Here is a 20,777-nt window from a genome sequence, read left to right as displayed (position 1 = left end):
CATCCGGCCCCGGCGCTCCCCTCGGCTTCATTCTCCTGAGCCTCCTCTTGACATCCGAGGCAGACACTGGCTTGATCATGAATATCTCGCCGTCCCTCGAAGCTCTGTTGATCGGAGCCTCGTGAGTTGAACCCCACAGCCTGGAGTATGCTTCCTCTAGCTCGTGCCTCGGAGGTGAGATTTCTTGATGATTGAGCCCAGTTTCAGTTCTGTTGGCCCTGACCAGCTCAGCCAGACGGGCAGGGTCCCTTTTAAAAAGTTCTTGAACCTCAGCATATTCCCTCCTCTTCCGTGCTTTGGCCTTCCCTTGAGTCCTTCTAGACCTCCCTGCAGAGCTGTTGCCCTCCCGGCAAGCCGAGACCTTGACCGCTCCAGTGACCCTGTCAATAAAGTCTTCCAGCCAAACCCAATTGAGAACCGGCTCAGCCACCCATCTGTCGTGTAGCTCCAAAGCGAATTCGGAACCAGGCTCCTTTCTAAGCCATGTATCTCGAGGATCAGCAGTCCAATAGGCCTGCAACAAGGCACGATCTTCATGTTCAAGAGGCTGACCCTCCCCATTCTCTTCTAATCCAATTGGAGCGCCTGGAGTCCCATGGTGAGGGTGTAAATCCAGATTCCCATCTTCCTCGCCAGCAACCAAGTGCCGACCGGCGATCTCCTCCTCTTCATCCACAAACTCTTCTTGCGCACCCAAAGCCAAACCCTCTCTACGGAGGATGCCTTTTGCGGAAAGCGCTCTGACTTTATCCCTGATTTGAGCCGGGGACTTCCCTGGAAGGAGAATGGCGAACCTCCAAGTATATCTAGGACCCTCAATGAGGTGACTGTGCTCAAGAAGTGTGTCGAGCTCAGCACGACTCCACGTTGCCCTGTGGTGACCTCTCCCCGGTCCCTGGGCAGCATCCAAATCAACCTCTGGGGAAAGAAATCTTGCCTCAGGATGTCTGTGGCGGACATGTTGACCCAATCCACGCTCCGTGTCGAATTGAGCTTCGCAGTGTTGACAGGAAATGGGTTTCGGAACTTGGGCCTCACGAGTGCAGTGAGTGCGTGGCATGCAGCCGTATGTGGGCCATTGAAGGTTTTTTTACACCCTGAACATTTGAATGAGATGGGTCTATCCCCATGTACAGCTCGGTGATGCTTCATGAGCGGGCCAGGTCTCTGAAACCAGCTCGGACAGAGTTTACAACGACACGGAGCCCAAGGAAACAGGTAGGCTTCGTCTTCAACCTCCGGGTCCAAGAGGGGTTGGCCTTGTTCGGGGGTCACACGTTCAGCATCCATAATCAGTTCTTTTACAGCTCTCCTCCAGAGCTCTTAGAAACGCAGGACATACACTGCTCGTGACTGCATGATCATGCGGGCGCTTGGCCCTCTTACAGGGTGCGCATGTTGGATTCCGGTCCTTATTTGGGCAGTCCCTAAATTCGTGCTCCTCAGCGCAATGGCCGCAGGTAGGGGATGTTGCCCTGCAATGTTTAGCCACGTGCCCGTAGCTTTGACATTTGTAGCATCTCGTGGCCTCCACGTAGTCTTTGATGCGGCAACACTCAAAGCCGACGAACAATCTCTCTTTCCCAGACAAGGCCCTGAAGCATGGAACGCTGAGCTCTACAACCCAGTTTTCTTTATCGTCTCTCCTGGATTTTGATCGTTTGACAACACTGAACCTCGCCTTGAACTGGTCAAGTTCCAACCCTTCCACATTTTGGTGAAAGATGCTGAGTCTTGCCTCGTCTCCGTTTCCATCCTCCATGGGCACGTCATAAATCATGACCTTTGGCTTCCTGCCCTCCGGCCTTCGTGACGTGAGGCCAGCCGCTGAGATCGCCTTGCTGTTCAGAATTTTTTTGGCACTGCTTTTGTCAGCAGCTTCGAGAATGATGGACCCCTCCCTTCCAGATCGAATTCTGGCAATCTTGATATTTTCTTCTCTGGGATTCAGGGCCGCCGCGATAGCTTTCCTTGTGCCTTATGAGGACAAGGCAGGTTTACCCTGCTCATCAACTCCCGGCCTTATTACAATGGCGCTGGTCCTTGAGACCTGACTTGCCCTGGCAGCATCAGCAAAAGACCTTTTGCTCAATGACGGAGCGTCAATTGGCATGGAGCCGACTATTTTTGTTATCTCACTTTCAATCGAAGCCCTCCCATCAACTAGCCCACGGAGATAGGCTATCTCGTTTGCCTGGCGGCTCACGATGGAGGTCATGACATTCAGCTTTTCCATGATGGCAGCTTTCTTCGGTGCTGTGAGCTTGTCGCAGTGGTAGACGATTTCCCTTGCAGCCTCTTCAAAATGTGGCTGATCAACTGCCCCTCCGGCATATCTGAAGTCAGCAGGCCCTGCTTCATCCATGTTCTCTCTCTTCCTCTTGGCGTCTCTGCTGGAAGCCTCACTACACCCAGACTGGCTTGACCCGGTGCCCAGACCAGCTTGCCACATCTTTGACCTGACTTCTTCCCGTTGCAGTCGCCTTACTTCCTCTTCAGCCTCCTTCGCTTCAAGACTGCTGCAAGCCAGCTCTGCAGCTTTTCTAGCCGCCTCTGCAGCTTTCCTAGCTGCCCGATCCGCAGCAGCATTGAGCGGCGATCGTTCACGACCTGCCATGTCCAAGTCCTCCTGTTGTTGATCCTACATAGTGTTGTCAAGCGAACCAGTCGGCGAGTGACCAGTCTTTGTTGACCTGGCAAAGAGCTGCCGGTACTCCTCCTTTGAGTCTTTCATCTCGGTTGGAGGCTGGGAGCCCCAACCGAATCCTGGGCGTGGCTTTTGTCAGTAAAAAAGATGAGCGAACATTTCCCTTGGAAACCTGGACTATTTGCACTATTTACAAAGATTATACACTGGTTCTGGTCAATTCGGACAGATGTAGCTTCTCTTAATTTTTTTTTTTTGTAGTTTCAGAACTTCGGAGATGACCAGCGTTGAAGTCTCCCGAGCCCAGACCGACCCAACGTTCAAGTCTCTGGCGTTTCACAGCGGCTTCGGTTCTTTCCCACGTTGAAGTCTCTTGTAGAAATCCCGCACTTCTCCCTACGACTCCCTGTATCCCCGTGGAAGATGAATCTTGTCCCTGTGGGTATTTTTGGTCAATGCTGATTTGATTTTTCCCTAACAATCCCTCAAAGGGTAATTTTCAAATTTGCACTGTTTGCACAACAAACAAATCTTCTACTGCTTCCCGCCTTTTTTTCAAATTGGGGATGGCGGGAATCGGTCCGGATATCAAAAAAAAGGATTGCCTCCGGACCGAATCTCGAAAAAATTTTCTGTTGCCGAGAAAACCGGAAATAACCTCAAAATTGACATGTGCTTTCTTGGAACGAAAAATTGATTTTTTGGCGCAATCCCACGAACCGATTTTGATGCAATTTTGTGGGAAGCACCCTTGCAGCGTCCTTAAGCTTTGTGACACAAAAAATTTGGCCTGGCTGCGTTGATTTGAGAAAAAATGAGGATCCTGTGTTTTTGGTTTAACACCTCTCCTGAAGCTGTTTTTGGTCGAAAAAGATTAAAATTTGGCAGGAAGGTGTGTTCCAATGTCTATTTTGTTTTTGTTCCTGACTTTGGGGCTTTTGGCCCACAAAACCCTAAAAAAAACTCCCAAAACTGGATGTTGGGGAGAATTTCTAAAAAGTCCTAAAAAAGGTTCCTATAAGGCAGAACAACAATTGTGGGCCTTAAAATAGGGTGAATGAGATCTATGTACACAGTGAGAAACCTAACTAAACGTCCAATAACATATAATAATGGGCTCACCAACCGAGTGTGACTTTTGAGGTTAGGCCTTCACTTGTTGGATGCTTGTCGATGAAAAATCCAGCTAATGTTCAAAATCAAGTTCCAGAATCTTGACGAACCCCTAAGGGATGCACCTTAACCAAAACACCCCATCAACACTCGAAAAAAACCTCCAAAAAACAGTTTTTAAGCACAGGTAAACAAAACAGCAACTCGCTCCACTCCAGTTAAGAGAGTCATAGTTACTCCTGCCGTTTACCCGCGCTTGCTTGAATTTCTTCACCCTATTTTAAAATAACTACTGCTGTATTTTTAAATTGCAGATATTTTTAAACTTAAATAAAAACTTACCTCAATTCCTTTTAAGTTGATGTATTTCTCATAGCATTCATTCATATCCAAGTATTTCCCATAGCCTTCTTCATCAGTGAATTCAGCAAGATCTACAAATGCATAAGTAAAGTTAAATATTTTATAAAAACAATATCAGTCAGCTAAAGCACGGTTAAAGGTCAGTTTTGCAAAATGCTACAACAATGTTATGCTGTTGACAGAGCTACCTCCCTGTTGCCCCATCCAAGCGTGTATAGACTTGTCCATCGCCACAATGCAAATATTTTGTTAGTGTGAATCTTGTTCGGTTTGTTTGTTTGAGGTTTTTGCCAAAGCAATCTCGACACCTAGAAGCGTTGGTCCACCCATGTTATCACAAGTTAGTTAGATTGACTAGACCCATCATTTAGAGTGTGGGATCATTTACTAGAGGTGTGTAAGTAGTAAGTTTATGAGTTGATCAAGTCGAGTCTAAAAAAAAACCTCAAGCTTCGAGTTAGTGAAGGTAAATGACATGTATGATTGCTTCAAAATATCAAAATAGAGCTTCCCAGAACAAAGAATTACGATCCTTTATGAACAATCCATAAACAACACAATTTGAAATAAAGTTTTTTTTATTTAACCTACAGTTTACAAATACAACTCGAGTAGCCCTAGTTTCAAATGAGAATACTTAAATACAGACACTATAGGCCTACAATTTGGCTATATGTATTCAAAGCCATTTTGATTTATGTTATGAAACCTCTAAAGCAAATTCAACCAAATGATGTGATATAATTGGTAGTCCTTAACCATCAAACTACACTCTTAAAAATCTAAATACAGTATTTTATATTATTTATTTAGTACATCCACACATTGTAGTGTTGTTTATAATCAACGATACGATTCTACTCTAATACAATACTCTACCTGTGTATTTGCCATTGCTGTAAGTTGATTAAATTAAATAGCTGTTTGTTGTTTTTTGTTAGTTGGTATAAAAATTAATGACCAATTTGACCATCTGTTTTGTTCACTTCATGTTTATACGTTGTTACTATAAAAATTATGCAAAACTAGCTGTAACCCGCGGGCTTTGCCCCGTTTAACTTCTTAATTTTCAAGATTATCTCGTTCGCATGGCTCAATCACGTCCTGGCTGAAGTTTGTTCGCTACGCTCATTCACCTTTAGGTTGGAGCTCGTTCGCTACGCTCACTCACCTTTAGGTTGGAGCTCGTTCGCTGCGCTCACTTGCCTTCAGGTTAGCTCGTTCGCTACGCTAACTCGCCTCCAGGTTGAAGTTCGTTCGCTACGCTCACTCACCTTTTGGTTGCAAATTAGCTGTTGTCATAAATGTAAAAGAAATAATAGTGCTGCACCCTGTTGGTAATCCTTGTAACTTTAATGCTATTGAATATCATAGAATAGAATCAACTTGTTTAATTGAAACAGCTGTTAAGATTCAATAATTCCATTTCTCATAAGGTTAACATGGGAAACTCCAGAGCCACTGGGTCGGAGCCCGAAAGGATTTTTGATATAAGAATATGCCTATATGTTAATCGAGAATGTGAGCTATCATCATGCCAAATTTCAGCCCAATCCGACCAGTATTTTTCGCGTTCACTTGTCACAAACATCCATCCAAACTTTCTCATTTATAATATTAGTAGGATTATCACTTGATTACTATGTCTTTTAATCTCAATATATTAATTTTTTGTGATTTATTCAACAGATGTAGAAATGTGTTCCTTTATTGTCCTTGCAATATAAAAATCAAGCGATACTTCTCTTCTCAATTTTAACAACTACCAGTACCTAAATTCACAGTATGTTTGAAAATCGGTTGACATTAAGAGTTATAAAATAAATCGCTAGAATAAATATCATATGTTTATTCAGCCATATTGTACAAATATAGATGTTCCAGTAAACTCATTAAAAAGCTTGACCTTTCCTGTTTTCTTGGAAAGCTCCAGTTGAGCCGAGTAGGTACTTAAATACTCACTAGAAAATACTCTACTGCTCCAATACTGGCACACACTGTAGATAAATGAAATATGCCGACACTATGGTAATATTCCAAAATGAAATAATCGTCAAGTTGAAAGAAATTAGCTCTAATCTGCTGCCTGACAAATTTAGAACATGTATGAAATAGACCTAGGGTATTTCATACATTAAAAGTGGCGAAATTACCAAAATATTAGGAAGGTTATGTTAAACTCCATGTCTAGATTAGCAATAAACTTGTTGTAAAAAATTGTTGTAAAAACATAATACTTACTCTGAAACTCTTCTGAGGGATTCTCTCTCATTTTGTTTAGCTCTTCAAATTCCACTGACATTGGGACACAAATCTGTAAAATGTTAAGATAAAGGTATAGCTACAGTGTAAGATAATGTTAAACATAAAACTGCATTCAATAAGACAGTGTCTTATTTCATTTAGACAGCAGACAGCACAGCTGAACATGACTTAGGTACCTATTAATATTTTATTTTGATGTTCTTAACGGCTGTAACGCCATTGGGATTGTTAATTTAACATGGGAACTGGCTAAACCCTAGTCTTGTTACTATCTAACGTTGACCTTTTGTGAAATAGCACCATTAATTGAAAGAAAGCCCAACAACAAATGTCATCTGGGCCTGGCAAAGATATCTCTTAAACTGAATCAGCGACCTTCATATTTAAACGTGAGCACTATGATCACTCGGCTATCTGGACAATCAGTTATGTAGGCTACATACCAATTAAATCCTAAGAAATGTAACTTATGTATATGGAGTAGGTAGTAATGGTGGTGTTAGGCACTCCATAAATTAAAGGCAACATACCGCTTTATTTTTGTTGTCATCGTTACACAACATTTTTAATCATTGATTTTAAGACAATACTCCTTGTTTCTTACTGAACTAAATGCAACATGGTCATCAAGTGGATTAAAATTTGTTATAATTTAGACAAAACTTACCTCATTTGGTAGTCTTTTATAAAACTCCTTGATCTGCTTAAGACGAGAATAAAACTCAGCAAATTCATTTGGTCCAGACAGAGCAGCAACTTCTTCTTTGCGCAGACCATCTTTATCCTCATAAAGTTCCATCAGATTGTTTGTACTCTCCATGTATTGCTTGTAAAACAAATAACAGTTTAGTCAGAGGGCTGATTAATATAAGACATAAATATGATAATTTTTTAAGGATATATATGCCTTCAATAGTCATATTAACCATTTAAGTATTTTTTTTCTTGTCAAGTTTGTGTGACGTATAAACTCGTCTGCCATTCAAAAAAAACAATTGTGTACCTACTCAAATAAACACTCCACAGTGTGAACATGTTAGATACGAATAAGCTAGCCTACACTAAACTAGATATATAGCCTAAATTTAAATACTTACATCAAGAAGCATTTTAAGTCTGTGATCTGAATTGATTGACTCACGATACTGAAACAAAATTTAAGGATTAACGTTAAAAGTAATTTATGTTAAAAGACTTGATCTTGCATACAGTAATACGTTTCCTTAAATAACTTAATGATTAATTACAGTTCCATCCTGATGCATGAAAGTGACAAACTCATTAACCCTCTAGAATGCTGGAGTGGGGTAAATATTCTTCAGGCACGTTTAAATTTAGGAGAAAGTACGCAAAAAGGCCCCTCAGTGCTTCATACCAACGACTATTTTCCAGTCAACTCGTTCACTGGATGACTTTGAAGTCTAAATTATAGGTTAGTGCCAGTTTTGTAATGGAGACTTTATACCCAGCACGCGCAATCAGAGTTGGACTGAGGATTGAGACAATGGGATCTGGGGGGGGGGGGTGGTTCACCTCCCAGCAACAAGAGGTGGAAGACCGGGAAAGGAGGATCTTTTTTTATTGGCCGTTCTTCTTGTGAAAGGCAATTTTAAAAATAAACATTCATGCTCCTTTTACTTGTTAAGTTCTTGGAGGCTAGCAGCTAGCCAACATAGAATATTTTAGCGAAGGAGTTATTTACCATCCAAAAATAATATTTCAAATAGCAAAGTGATTGTAGTTTAAATCTAGAGCACTATGGGATAATTTTTTTACAAGACCAAAGATAACATTCCAAAATGTTTTTCATGAATATACCTAATTTTGTAACCTTCAGAATATAAGGTCTAGTTTGGGCATTTGTTTACTACCAGACAGTTTTCTCTGGGGTAAACTCAAGTTTTGTACCGGCTAAAAAGTTTTACTTACTACTGTATCTAAAAGGGCAGAAGCAAAAAGATAAAGAAATGTATTTAAAGCCAGGTTAATACTTCAAAATAGAACAAAATCCATTGTTACTTGGTGAAGTAAGTATACATTTTTTGACATCCTTATATATAATACGTGAAGGCGATTTCTATGAAACACTACTCCTCTGTTTTTAATGGACGGATTTTTACAAACGATGTGTCAAAATTAAGTATTTTTTGTGTAGACGCCCCCTTTCATCAATTTCTGCAATAAAAGTCCTCGGCTTTACCCCACAGGCCATCAAAATCCCAACGTATTTCTTATGAAGAAAAGATTATGTTTAGTTAAACAGACGAATAATTTGTAATAATTACAGCTGTTGGTAGTAAATACATGATACAAACAAGAGCGTTTGTTTTCAGTTTGGATAACTGGAGTGGAGTGAGCGTTCATTTTCAGAATGAGTTCTGTTCGTTTATAGTTTCGATAACTGGTGTGGAGTGATTGATTATTTATCTGAGTTGACTCTTTTAAGTCATTGAAAATTTTGACTTTATTCGTTTTGAAATAACGCCTGCAACATTTTGCAATTGTTCAAATTCGAGCAACAGGTGCACTAGTCTATTTAAATAGAGGTCCAGTTCGACAAACACTATCAAACTAATCCTGTGGAAAGCCAGGGAACTGATAAACTGATCTTCTTGGAAGTAACTACCAACTTATAGTGTGTGTGCATGGTGATGGTTTTGGTGCATGATTACCTTCCTCTTCACCAAGACCAGCTATGCCGGATAGGTTGTCTCATAATAAGAAAAAAACTAAAAAACATAAAATACTCATTGATACTTTTGTATCTTACTATTTACAATATATCTACTTTCGAATTCACTTTTGGCGGTGGATCAACCCTAATTTATTCACTGTTTCGAAGTATTCGTCAAGGCTATAAAAGGTTTGGTTACTAGCCAGGACCTAAGGGCAGTGCAATTTCCTTATCTCAAGGTTTTTTATATCTTGAGGCAAGCTGTTGTAGATCCTAATTGCTATGGTCGGGAAAGTATTCTTCGACTTAGAGAGTCTACAGAAGGGAATGTCTATTTCATGATTTTGTCTTGTCTGAGGTGTATGTGGACGATATTTCTGGTCGGAAACTTGTGAATGTTACTTTTGACATGTGTAGCACATAACAGAATGAAGTGGCTAAAGACCGTTAAGATATTTGATTCAATAAAAAGAGGCTAGAAGTGGTCCAATCTTTTGCTATAAGTTATAATCCTGACAGCCTTCTTTTGTTACAAAAGAACTTCATTACAATTAGGTGCATGCCCCCAGAGCAGTAGGCCGTATCTCTCAGCACGCTGTGAAAGAGAGAGTGGTAGACCACCTTTAAATATTGTGGGGTTACTAACTTAGAAAGCTTGCGTAACAGACACACGACTCTAGACAGCCTTCTGCAAACAACTTTGACATGTTCTGCCCACGTCAGTTTGGGGTCGATGGTGAAACCAAGCAGATAGACAGTAGCACTGTGGGTAGCGATTTAGCGCGCATGGGGATGAATACGTGGATGAATGACTTTGACCATGGTAGAATGATTACTTAGTAAACAATGTAGGCCTAAGTTACTGCAGTAGGTATCAGTGTCACGTGCAGTTAAGTACTGTATAGACATATAGTATCCTAAATTATATATTAAAGGACCATTTTATCTAGCCTAATGTAGATTGGACATCCAAGAGGGGGCTAGCCCTTCTGTGGATCCGCCACTGTGGGCATTGACGATATAGTAAACATGTTAATTTATGTCTGCAGTGAGCGACAGTGTACTAGGCCTATTGAGATTTAATATAGAGATTAAATGCTACTTTTATTATTTTTAGAACATACTAACTAAAAGTGAAGTGAAGTTACATTCTAAAAAGAGCCTACGCCTAATAGGCCCTTTAGCGTGTTATTCACTGGCAGACTCAACTTTTTCTAGAGCTTTATTTAAATCAGCTTTTTAGCGAGTTGAATGTTTCTCACACTGAGCTACTTAAGGAGCTGCATGTAAAAATGTCAGCGTGTAGCTAGTAAGTTAAACTTGCCCTGTGTCAACGAGGCTAGGCCTACCCAATCAATTGTAGGCCTAACAATCCATTATTGCAATGAATATCAAAGTTTTGCCAGGAGTAGATTATTTTATAGCTTAATAACCAATACAAACACACCAGCCCAACAATTTATTGTTATAAATAGGTCTATGGCCCAAATGTCCAAACCCAACACCTGGCCTAAAGCTAAAGACAAATATACAGTTATATTGCAGGTTTACGAGTTATCTATATAAAAGAGAAGCTTGCGAAATTTGACGATTCGTTTTCATGCGCAAATCGCATTAAAAGGTTTCCTTTGCAAAAGTGAATTGCCAAGTACAGGCTAACATAACCTATACCTAATTAGGCCTAACTTACTTACCCCTGATTTTTTATGTAACATCTCCTTGACCATTGAATCCATTAATCGTTCACGTTCTTCATGATATCTTCTTTGCTGCTCCAAAATTGTTTCCATTTTCAAAATTAGAAGTAAATCTTCAAAAAGAAACCAAACTCGAAGTCAGTCGAAGTGAAAGAAAACGGCGAATGAATTGAAAACAAACAGAAACAAGAAACAAGTAAGAAGGTAAGAAGAAGAAGTAACTTATACAGACAGAAACAGTAAAGAAGTAGGCCCTTTGTTTAGATGCTTTTTAGCCGAAAGTCAAACACTATACATACAAGCACGGCCGCCTATGGTGATACAAGCCTAAATTTTCTAAATGAGAGTAAAATTTTGCATATAGAATAGAATAGAATATAAGTTCATGGAAGTTCCCATACCACACGCAATGCCTGAATTAAGTCAAAGATGGAAAAAATGTGTATTAGCGAATTTCCCATATAGGGAATAAGCTATTACCGTAGTACTCATGGTAAGACCTGGACCCGAGACCGATTTAATTTTTCATTTTGAGGTCCCTAGAGGCCAAAAACACCATCCGTTCAAATTCATATATATATATATATATATATATATTTATATATATATTTATATATATATTTATATATATATTTATATATATATTTATATATATATTTATATATATATATGTGTCCGTTAGCGCGATAACTCGAGCAAAAATGATCCAATTTTAATGAAATTTGGTACAAACGTGTAAACCTACGTTTATTCAAACGAGTTCGCGATCCAGCATAATCGGACCATGGGAACGGGGGTTTATGGGGGGTTTTATGGGGTAAAAATGGGTTTTTCCCATTTTTGAACCTAAAAACAATAGATTTTGCGATTTCTTTCTAAACCGTTTTGTAGAGCTTAAAAAAATAAATAATTTAGTATATTGAAGCGCTGTATACAACAGCCTAACGGTCACGGAGAAAATTCAAAAATAGTGTAATTAAAAATTCCCATGTTATTCTTATGGAGAAAATGAAAATTGTTGTAGTTTACTTGTTTATGGGTATATATTGATAAAATTTGGCAAATTTATTTATTTCATCCTATACTATTGACGTATGGTCAAAAAACACTTTTTACCTTCCCCGTAGCAGCAAACCTAAGCACTCGTTAAATCTAATGTTATTTAAATAGGGAATAATATGTCTTATTTATGGAAATATTTTAGTAAAAATGTAATCAGACGAGTTGAAATTCGCTTAGTCTGCAGGTTTGCTGCGGCAGGGGTATTTTGAGCATAGTTACTGAAACTGTACCTCTCATCCTTTAATAGTAAAATATTTACTGTGAACCATGGTGGAAGGAACCCTTCCACCATGGTTCACATTTACAACATGGTCAACATTTATAAGTCTTCTATACTGTTCACAGTCATGGTGGAAGGGTTGGTTCCACCTTCCACCATGACTGTGAACAGTATAGAAGACTTATTGACGATCTATGAGATCTATTGACGTATAAATGTTACGGTCTGCTGCTGGCAGTTAATTGTCCGGGTAGCCGAGTGTTTATAACTTAATGCTCGGCTTCAAATCTAAAGGTCACTGGTTCGAATCCAAGCGAGTTTGTTGACAGACCCAGAATTGGACCGTTCCCTTTTAAAACGTAAAAAAATGCCACTGGCGTAAAAACACAATAAACACACAAATACTATTAGCTCCAAATAAAAAAGCTCTCACAACACTACTTGCGACGTTGCCACTTCGAAGGCCGCAGCCTGGAGTTGAGGGTGGCCATGAGCTGGTTCATGAGGAATGATAATTTATTGGGAGCATATTAATTTAATCTATGGTCTGAAATAAAGGATCATTGCAGAATTGTTCTAAGATTTTCAAATGTTTCCTTGTTACTGATTAAGCAAATCGTTATCCTATTAATACATAATACGTCATTGTCTTACTGATCCATGTAAGCTCTATCTTTGACTATTCATACAACAACTTTCTGTATCCAACAGTCAATGGCTCTATATAAGAACCAACTATGTCAACAATCTTCATGGAGAACCGTTTACATTGGTTTCAACAAAATTTTAAAATAGAAACTTCAATAATATTTCATGAATTTTTATTAATTTGTAGCACACTTCTTGCTCATTTTTTGTTATACTGAGTCATCTATAAAGATAATAGTGTAGTTTGAAAATTGCATAGTTAAAATTTTGTTTAGCCTACTCTTAGCAGACTGCAGTAATAAGAAACAGCAGCTATAGCCAATAGCCATTGAGTAATGACTATAAAATAGCCAATGGCTATAGCTGTTTCTTATTACTGCAGTCTATATTATAATGCTATATATAATGCTATTATAATATATATGTAATACATTATATATATATGTATACATTATAATATATAATGTATATTATAATGCTATAGCATCATTCCATCCATTCCATTCCATTCATTAGTCGTCGAAGTCGACTCTGTTGACTGTCAAGTGTCACAACGGTAGTACCTAACCTAACACCAAAGCCTCATCAACTAAGTTTAATTAATGGTAAACAACATTTTGACATTTTTATTTTATGCTTAGTACGAATAAAAGTACATCTTTATTAAATCACCAGCCCAAAAACTTGCATTATTATAACTTAAAGTGAACTTTTTTCAGGAAACCATTTAAATTTACAGTTCAATTTTATGGAAGTGGACCGACACAAATTACAGTATTGAAAATCCTTAAGTTATTTTCTATGTAGCAAAGTCAAAACTTTAATCGCAAAAAGATTACGGATTCAAAAATGTCCCTTGCATGTAAGTATTTCATAGGCTAAAGGGTAACATGCTTGAATTAAGTTGGGAAGCCAGTAGGCTATCTTAGGGCCTATTTTACAGTATTTTTATCTTTAACTTAGACTTTCTGGTCCTAAAAAGGCTTGGGTACACTTCCATATCTGTTGGCACAAACAACCGAATGAAAATATCGATCGATATATTGATTTCCTTTTTTTAAGCTCTACAAAACAGTTTCAAAAGAAATTGCAAAAACTTTTGTTTTTAGGGTGAATGGGAAAACCCCATTTTTACCCCATAATACTCCCCATAAACCCCCGTTCCCATGGTCCGATTATGCTGGTTCGTGAACTCGTTCAAATAAACGTAGGTTTACACGTTTGTACAAAATTTCATCAAAATCGGATCATTCTTGCTCGAGTTATCACGCTAACGGACACATATATATATATGTATATGAATTTGAACGGATGGTGTTTTTGGCCTCTGGGGACCTCAAAACGAAAAATTAAATCGGGTCCAGGTCTTACCATGAGTACTACGTTAATAGCTTATTCCCTATTATATGGGAAATTCGCTAAAAAACACAAATGGAGGAATGAAAATTAACAAACATCAAGAGGCACACTAGGCTTCGGGGGCAGGGGACCAGGACTCGGCGGCCAAGCGTCGATGCAGGGCTAGAGATATACACGTCCGATGGCTGCGAGGCTGTCACAAGAAGTCTACTAACTCAGAGAGTTTATTGCCGGATCGCATGAGCCTAGGACTCTTGAGGGAATAGGCCTAGGACTGTGCTGGAGGTAACTTCTTCCTGGATGCTTGAGCTCAAATCAAAGCTGTTCCCTAGTCCTGGTGGGCACCCTGAAATTGATCTTCTCTAAGAGGTAGGGGCAGTCTACCTTTCTGTTGAGGAGCTTTAAGGGGAAGGACACATATGCCCCTTGTCTTCTTCATGCTAATGGCTGCAACCCGTAGGATTCTGAGACAACATCAATGGGGATTTCTAAAACCATCAATGTTCTAGTTGAACCCCTCTTGGTGGCCAAGGAACCTGATGAATCGTCTCTGGACTGACTCTAGCTGGTCTGTAAGGCTGAGTTGATATAGAGACCATACAACCAGAGAAAAATTAACTAGCTGACGGACAAAGGACTTGTACAAGATGGTAGCCACTACGGAGTCCAGCCCATGATTTACTCCAAATAACCAGTCCAAGGGTGCGACAGGCCCTGGCACATATGTTGCTAATGTGCTGACCAAACTCAAAGGAGGAGTCAATAATGACACCGTGGTCCTTCATGTGACTTTATCTTTTCACCAAGTCTCCGTCCAAGACATCGTCATTTTCAATGACATTGTTAATATATGGATTATTACTTTGATTTTAGCGCGATTAATACACATCCCATTCGTAGAGCACTATTGCTGAACACTTTCCAAAGCTCCCTGTAGCAGTGAGCAGTCATTATGTGATTTCACCTCCTTGAACAACTTGATGTCATCGGCTAAAAGCAGGAAAGGAATATTGATGACGTCTATAATAACATTAATGAAGATTGATAACAGATGTGGTTCCAATTGAGATCCCTGGGGAACACCCGAGCTTGCTAACGACACGTTTTAGGTTAGGTTAAATCCATGCGTTGTATGACAATAGAATGTCAATACGAAACAACAGGTTAAGTCATAGTACCAATAGTCAAAGAATGGGAAACGCTGCACCAGTAGACCGTAGTCGTAGTAGGTATCTTTAAGTTTTAAGTTGCGCCAACTTATTTTCAAGGTACCTGTATTGCATGCGATGCCTAATACAAGCACACTATTTTATGTTGTTTGGTTGGAATGCTGGAACTCGGCAAAGTAAGTAAATTAAGGAATTGGCTACTTTGCGTCCTATAATCAGTGTAAGAAAGCCTGCTTTGTCAGGTGATTGTAGGGAATATTATTTTTAATTGAGCACTTCGTAGTTCTTCTTTGATTTTTAGTACTGTGAAGTCCTCTCCCTATGTGACAGAATTAGTGGCACTATAAAAAATAAATTTACTTAAGTCAGTCGATCCAGATTAGGTACACCGGGGCACGCTATTGATGATTTTCAAAAGTTTATTGGTGTTATATAGCCTAAAATGGAAATAATAATTTCCGTTTATCAATAAACAATAGCCTATTGGTAGAAATAAACCCACTATTTTCCTGTAAAAAGATTGTTGTGTAAAACTACGTTTCATTTTGCAGCTGCATTTTCAAAATTAAAAAAGACAGACATTTATGAATCTGTGGTTTCTGAGGCTGCAAAAGTTTCTTCTGATTCCGAAGCTGGACCAAGTACATCAACGTCGTCAGTACCTAAGCCTGCCAGTAGTAACTCAGTTTTAGTCAGCCCAAAGCAGGTTAGTTATTCTTCTTGTGTAACTTTACATTACTGGAAGGTGATACATGACACATATTCACAACATGCTCAGGGTGAAAAAAAAATTGTTCTATTATTGTTCTGCACCTTAACCCATGTTCTCTTTCAAGAAATACGGTTACCATACATTCAGTATTAGGACTGAAGTCCCGACTGGTGGTATCGATTATCTGAAATTCTGAATATCCACATTGGCCCAACACCCAATTAATTTGGATAAACAAAGTAGGCATAGAAGACCTGCCAGTTTCCGGATGAGTAGCCTACTGATAACTTTGTCTGAACAAAATTTAATATTAGATAGGCTATTGAGCTTTCATGTATCAAATGGCTAATATTTTTTCAGAGGGGCAATCCACTGCTTAAATCAATTAGCAATGTTCCTTGGGAATTTGACGAATCTATCATCCCAGACTATGTTATGGGTAGGACAACTTGTGCATTGTTTCTGTCACTGCGCTATCATAACCTCAAGCCTGATTACATCAACGAACGACTGAAGCAGCTCGGAAAATTGTATGATCTTAGAGTTCTATTGGTACAGGTAAGCATGGTTTTGTTAATGTGTAGATTAGCTTAGCAATTGTGCATTTTAAGTTCATTAGAACTACAGTCTAACCTTGATATAACGAACCTCGATACAACGAATTCCTTGATATAACAAATTTTTTTAAATCCCCTAGAACTCTCCATAAGACACAATGTATATTTTACCTCTACATAACGAACAAACCATAACAACGACCTTGATTTAAAGAATTTTTCGTTATTTCGGGTAAAATAAGACACCTCAATATAGCGAATTTGTCATTGTCAGAACCTCTACATTGCGAATTTAACCTCTGCATAACGAATTGTCTACGTCTTTCCCTCGATATAACAAATCCCCCACCCCATTATTGTTTTTGGAAAATCTGTTTCTTTATCAAATGAAATGGAAAGGTGACGTCATCGCTTGCGCTAACACTCGTCTGCTCCGTTTTACACATCTCTTGTCTGCTGTCGCTGCGCGCGCTATGTTGCAACTGAGAACTGATTTCATTCACTGAGGACTGATGACGACGTAATGTTTAGTAAGCTGTGATTGGGCGATAAGTAACTATGGTGAATTGTACAATTTTTGGATAAAGAGAAACCTAAGAAAGAATATAAAAACAAAACCAAAGGGAAAGAATAGCAACATCGTTATTTTAACATTCCTTTTTCGAGTGTTTTTATTATCTTTAAGTTGGCTATGATTATACACTTTTATAATGACTTATCTAATAATTTATTGTTTTCAATACGATTTGTTTCAACTAGCAACACCAATGCTATAGTTAATGATTATTATTGACATTCCTCTGTTGTGATAAATCAGTACTGTAGGTACTGTAAGTAGCCTACCGGCCTATCACGATCAGTAGCTTACAAAACTTTCTACTACTGTTTTGTTTTGTTCTTTACATGGTTTATGACTACGCAATACAGTGTTTGGCTAGGTTTTAGGAGGGTTAGAACAAGCTGTGATTTTAAACTTACAGTTTTTAACCTGTACCAAGGTCAATGCCATTTTCATGATTGCGCAATATTCAAGATCCCTCCCCTTTTTTATGCCGGATGATTTAGGTTCTACGGTACATTGTTATTTTTATACAATGGTTATTTTTACTGTACTGTAAAGTATTGTAGCATATGCTACTTTAACTTAATTGTGTTTTAATGATGTCTAATCCCGACCTATATTGACCGACGCTGGTTCTGAACCTCGACTTAGCGAAATTCCTGCAAACATAACCTCTATATAACGAACCTCGTTTCAACGAAATCCTTGATATAACGAATATTCAGTTCGGTCCCTTCAGATTCGTTATACTGAGGTTGGACTGTATGCATTGACTTATGGTACCTACTAAATAATAAAAGTAGGTAAATAATGTATTAAATTAAAGAAGTGTAAGTTACAACTTGTTGTTGCTGCACAAAAGGAAAAAATGTAATCAACTTTTTACCATCAACTGCCTATCACCCACCATAGACTACTGGTCTGTGCGGTTACCTGTATACAGTAAAGTACTGTTACAGTAAGTCAAAAGAGTGACTGCAGTGTGGTAAGATAGAACAGCTCATTGTAACACAGGATAAAGATCTAAACCCAGAACTCTTACATAGGAAGCATTGCGTTTGAATTTGTTAGTGTCCACACCAGAATATAGGAGCACTGCTCTTGCTGACGGGCTAGACCAGACATGGGGGCGTTCCGGCGTTAGGAGAGAAAACTGACGTATACTAGAGTTTAAGACGTAAAGTACCTAGTTTTAGCTGATCATATGTAAAAGTGAAGTGTATACTTTAAAAAGATTACAGCGACATCAGCGGTGCTAAATTTTGGTGTAGACTCTAGCAGATTTAAACACAACGCGTTTGTTGGCTCAGTGATACTTCTGGACCGCTTAAGTCTTATGCATGGTGGATTTTTTTGCATTTTTATTATTTGTATTCGTTCCTATACTATAATTTGTAAGTTCACAAAGTTTAGACGGTTTAAGGGGAAGGTTTCCTGTGTTCCCCCACCACTTTGTATGCTCAATGTATATGTCAGCTGTTATTTAAAAGTTAGGGTGAGGTTTTGGGGATGGAATCGCTTCCCCTCAAACTACCTAAATATTTTGAACACAGTTTTATATGTGTGATTATAGCTAAATAAGCAGATGATCTTTGTCAGTAATAAAGCAAGGATAATCATAGACAACATTTGTTACTTATTTATCTAATTTTTTTACCCTTGACTGTGTGCACTGCATATTTACGTGTAGTTTTAAGATCTTCTCCAGGGACTAATTTGATCCTCTCATAGAAGGCATACATGCAATTCCTTTGTAGGTTTTTCTAAGATTAATTGAAAAGTATATTTGTTTATTTTTGTTATGTACTAAAAATAAATAAATATAGTTGATTGGATGATTCCTATGTAACAATGTAGATGCTATGTGTATATAAGACTGAATTATCCAAAAAATCAAATTAGCTAAATGTTTTTTTTTCTTGTTTCGCTATGTGTGTCAGCTGACTGGTTGTGATGTTGTTATGTTGCAGGTAGATATGAAGGATCCACACACCCCATTGAAGCATCTGACTAGAGTGTGTCTGCTGGCCGACCTTACCCTCATGCTGGCCTGGAGTCCGGAGGAGGCAGCCAAGATAATTGAGACTTACAAGATATTTGAGCACAAACCTCCAGATATGATCATGGAACGTCAAGAGTCTGATCCACATATCAAGGTTACAAATGATTATTTTATAGATTACACGCTTTTACTTTATTCATCTATGAGCAAAGTTTCTTAGAAAATTGATAAATAGCTATCATTATGATACTCATTAGCAAAAAAAATATGTCCATGAAATTTAAACCCAAATGTTGAGGCTTATTGGCAGTTAGCGAGATGGTGTGTCTTTGAAATTTGTAGCTCAGCAGTTTGAAGAGGCTAGTGTCTCTTCGAACCTTGAATTTGTCCATACACCTGTGCCTGAGGCCTGTGCGCATAATCTTTAATTCAATTGGAGTTCCGGCATATATAAGGCAAATGGAGATGGATTGGCTGATCCAACAGTGACGTTATGACTTTGGGTTTAACTGGGCTACCCTAATATTGATTGAAAATATCAAATATCTACATCTGCCATTGTCACTGTTGGATCAGCCAATCAAATGACTCCATTCATCCTATATGCCGAACTCCAATTGAAATCAAAATTATGCGGCCTTCGCATAGAATGTTTCAATAAATGAAAACAAGGAGCCACCTGGTATAGTACAAGAATGAAGTGTGCTGATTAAGAGGTTATTTAAGTGGTGGCATCAAACGTATTTCATTTTGCTAAATAATATAGCCCACCGACTTTATTATTGACAATTTATTTTATTGATAATCAAAACTAATAATCAACCTAAATTATGGTTAGTTTTGTTCAAGTAAAGGCTCTAGGCCAGGATTTTGAATTGTAGAAAAAGGAGGATAGCAGCTAGCTTACCTTGAAAGTGTAGGTAGGCCATAGAACATGTAGAAAATACACTGTGCACACAATATTTCGTCCCCTGACGGAGACAGGCATAGTTGACAACAGCCATGACAGCAGCCATTTTGTTATTTGTAAACTCTTTCTCTGCACTTGACAAAGTCCCTCAGGGGACGAAATAGTGTGTGCACAGTGTATTTTCTACATGGTCAATGGCCTACCTACACTTTCAAGGTAATCTTGCTGCTATCATCCTTTTTCTATAATTAATAAACAACCTAAATTAGGGTAGACAACTGTACTAAAAAGTCAATCCTTTTGAGTTAAACCACCACCTAGTATAGTTTTCTCCCCGGAAGTTTTTAAACCAAGTAGGTATAAATTGTTTAATGTTGAGTGTGACGAATGTATAACAGATGAATAGTCTTGGCTACATTTATCATAATATATTTTAGCTATTTATTTAGACTATTTTGTTGTATTCCGAGTCCGATACTTGATTGTTGTAGCTTGTGAGTGCCTTGACTTGTGTACGGTCCATCAACAAGACTGACGCCACCACTCTTCTAACCACATTTGGAAGCTTGGGTAAAATAATCAAAGCCAATCAAGACACTCTGGGCCTCTGTCCGGGGCTGGGTCCTCAGAAAGCTACCAGGCTGTATAAGACCCTCCACTTACCATTCCTTAAGGAGGGAAAAACAGCCGCACGAAAGGTAGGTATAGCTAAATTCCTCAAGAGTTAATTGTTTGTAATTTTAATTTTTAAATAAATACATTTTCTATTTTGTTATATTGTTATTGTCTTTTATCAACCTTTGTGCTTGATTTAAGA

The 20,777-nt window shown here is 38.6% G+C and overlaps 2 protein-coding genes across 2 annotated transcripts in view; one reads left to right on the top strand and one right to left on the bottom strand.

Moving 5' to 3' along the window:
• Positions 1-10,901, bottom strand: part of LOC128983089 (splicing factor 3A subunit 3) — a 29,298-nt gene extending 18,397 nt beyond the window's left edge. Inside the window, exons 1-5 of the mRNA XM_054402245.1 lie at positions 10,757-10,901; positions 7,486-7,533; positions 7,056-7,214; positions 6,365-6,437; positions 4,103-4,194 (exon numbers count right to left, since the gene is read on the bottom strand). Of these exons, the coding sequence (XP_054258220.1) occupies positions 4,103-4,194; positions 6,365-6,437; positions 7,056-7,214; positions 7,486-7,533; positions 10,757-10,852 (468 nt within the window). The 5' untranslated portion in view covers positions 10,853-10,901. The remainder of the gene's footprint in view (positions 1-4,102; positions 4,195-6,364; positions 6,438-7,055; positions 7,215-7,485; positions 7,534-10,756) is intronic.
• A 2,375-nt stretch (positions 10,902-13,276) lies between these two features.
• LOC128983087 (DNA excision repair protein ERCC-1) lies at positions 13,277-20,735 on the top strand. The gene is made up of 5 exons (XM_054402243.1): positions 13,277-13,551; positions 15,769-15,923; positions 16,290-16,487; positions 19,019-19,204; positions 20,452-20,735. The coding sequence occupies exons 1-5, from the start codon at positions 13,539-13,541 to the stop codon at positions 20,686-20,688; spliced, it is 789 nt and encodes a 262-aa protein (XP_054258218.1). The 5' UTR covers positions 13,277-13,538; the 3' UTR covers positions 20,689-20,735.
• The last annotated feature ends 42 nt before the right edge of the window (positions 20,736-20,777 follow it).

Source organism: Macrosteles quadrilineatus, unplaced genomic scaffold, assembly GCF_028750875.1.
Source record: "Macrosteles quadrilineatus isolate MER2022 unplaced genomic scaffold, UCM_ALF_1.0 Scaffold_1__1_contigs__length_201487025, whole genome shotgun sequence".
NCBI classification, from domain to species: Eukaryota; Metazoa; Arthropoda; class Insecta; order Hemiptera; family Cicadellidae; genus Macrosteles; species Macrosteles quadrilineatus.
The sequence above is the reverse complement of the archived record's forward strand: the minus strand, read 5'-3'. Positions and strand labels throughout refer to the sequence as shown.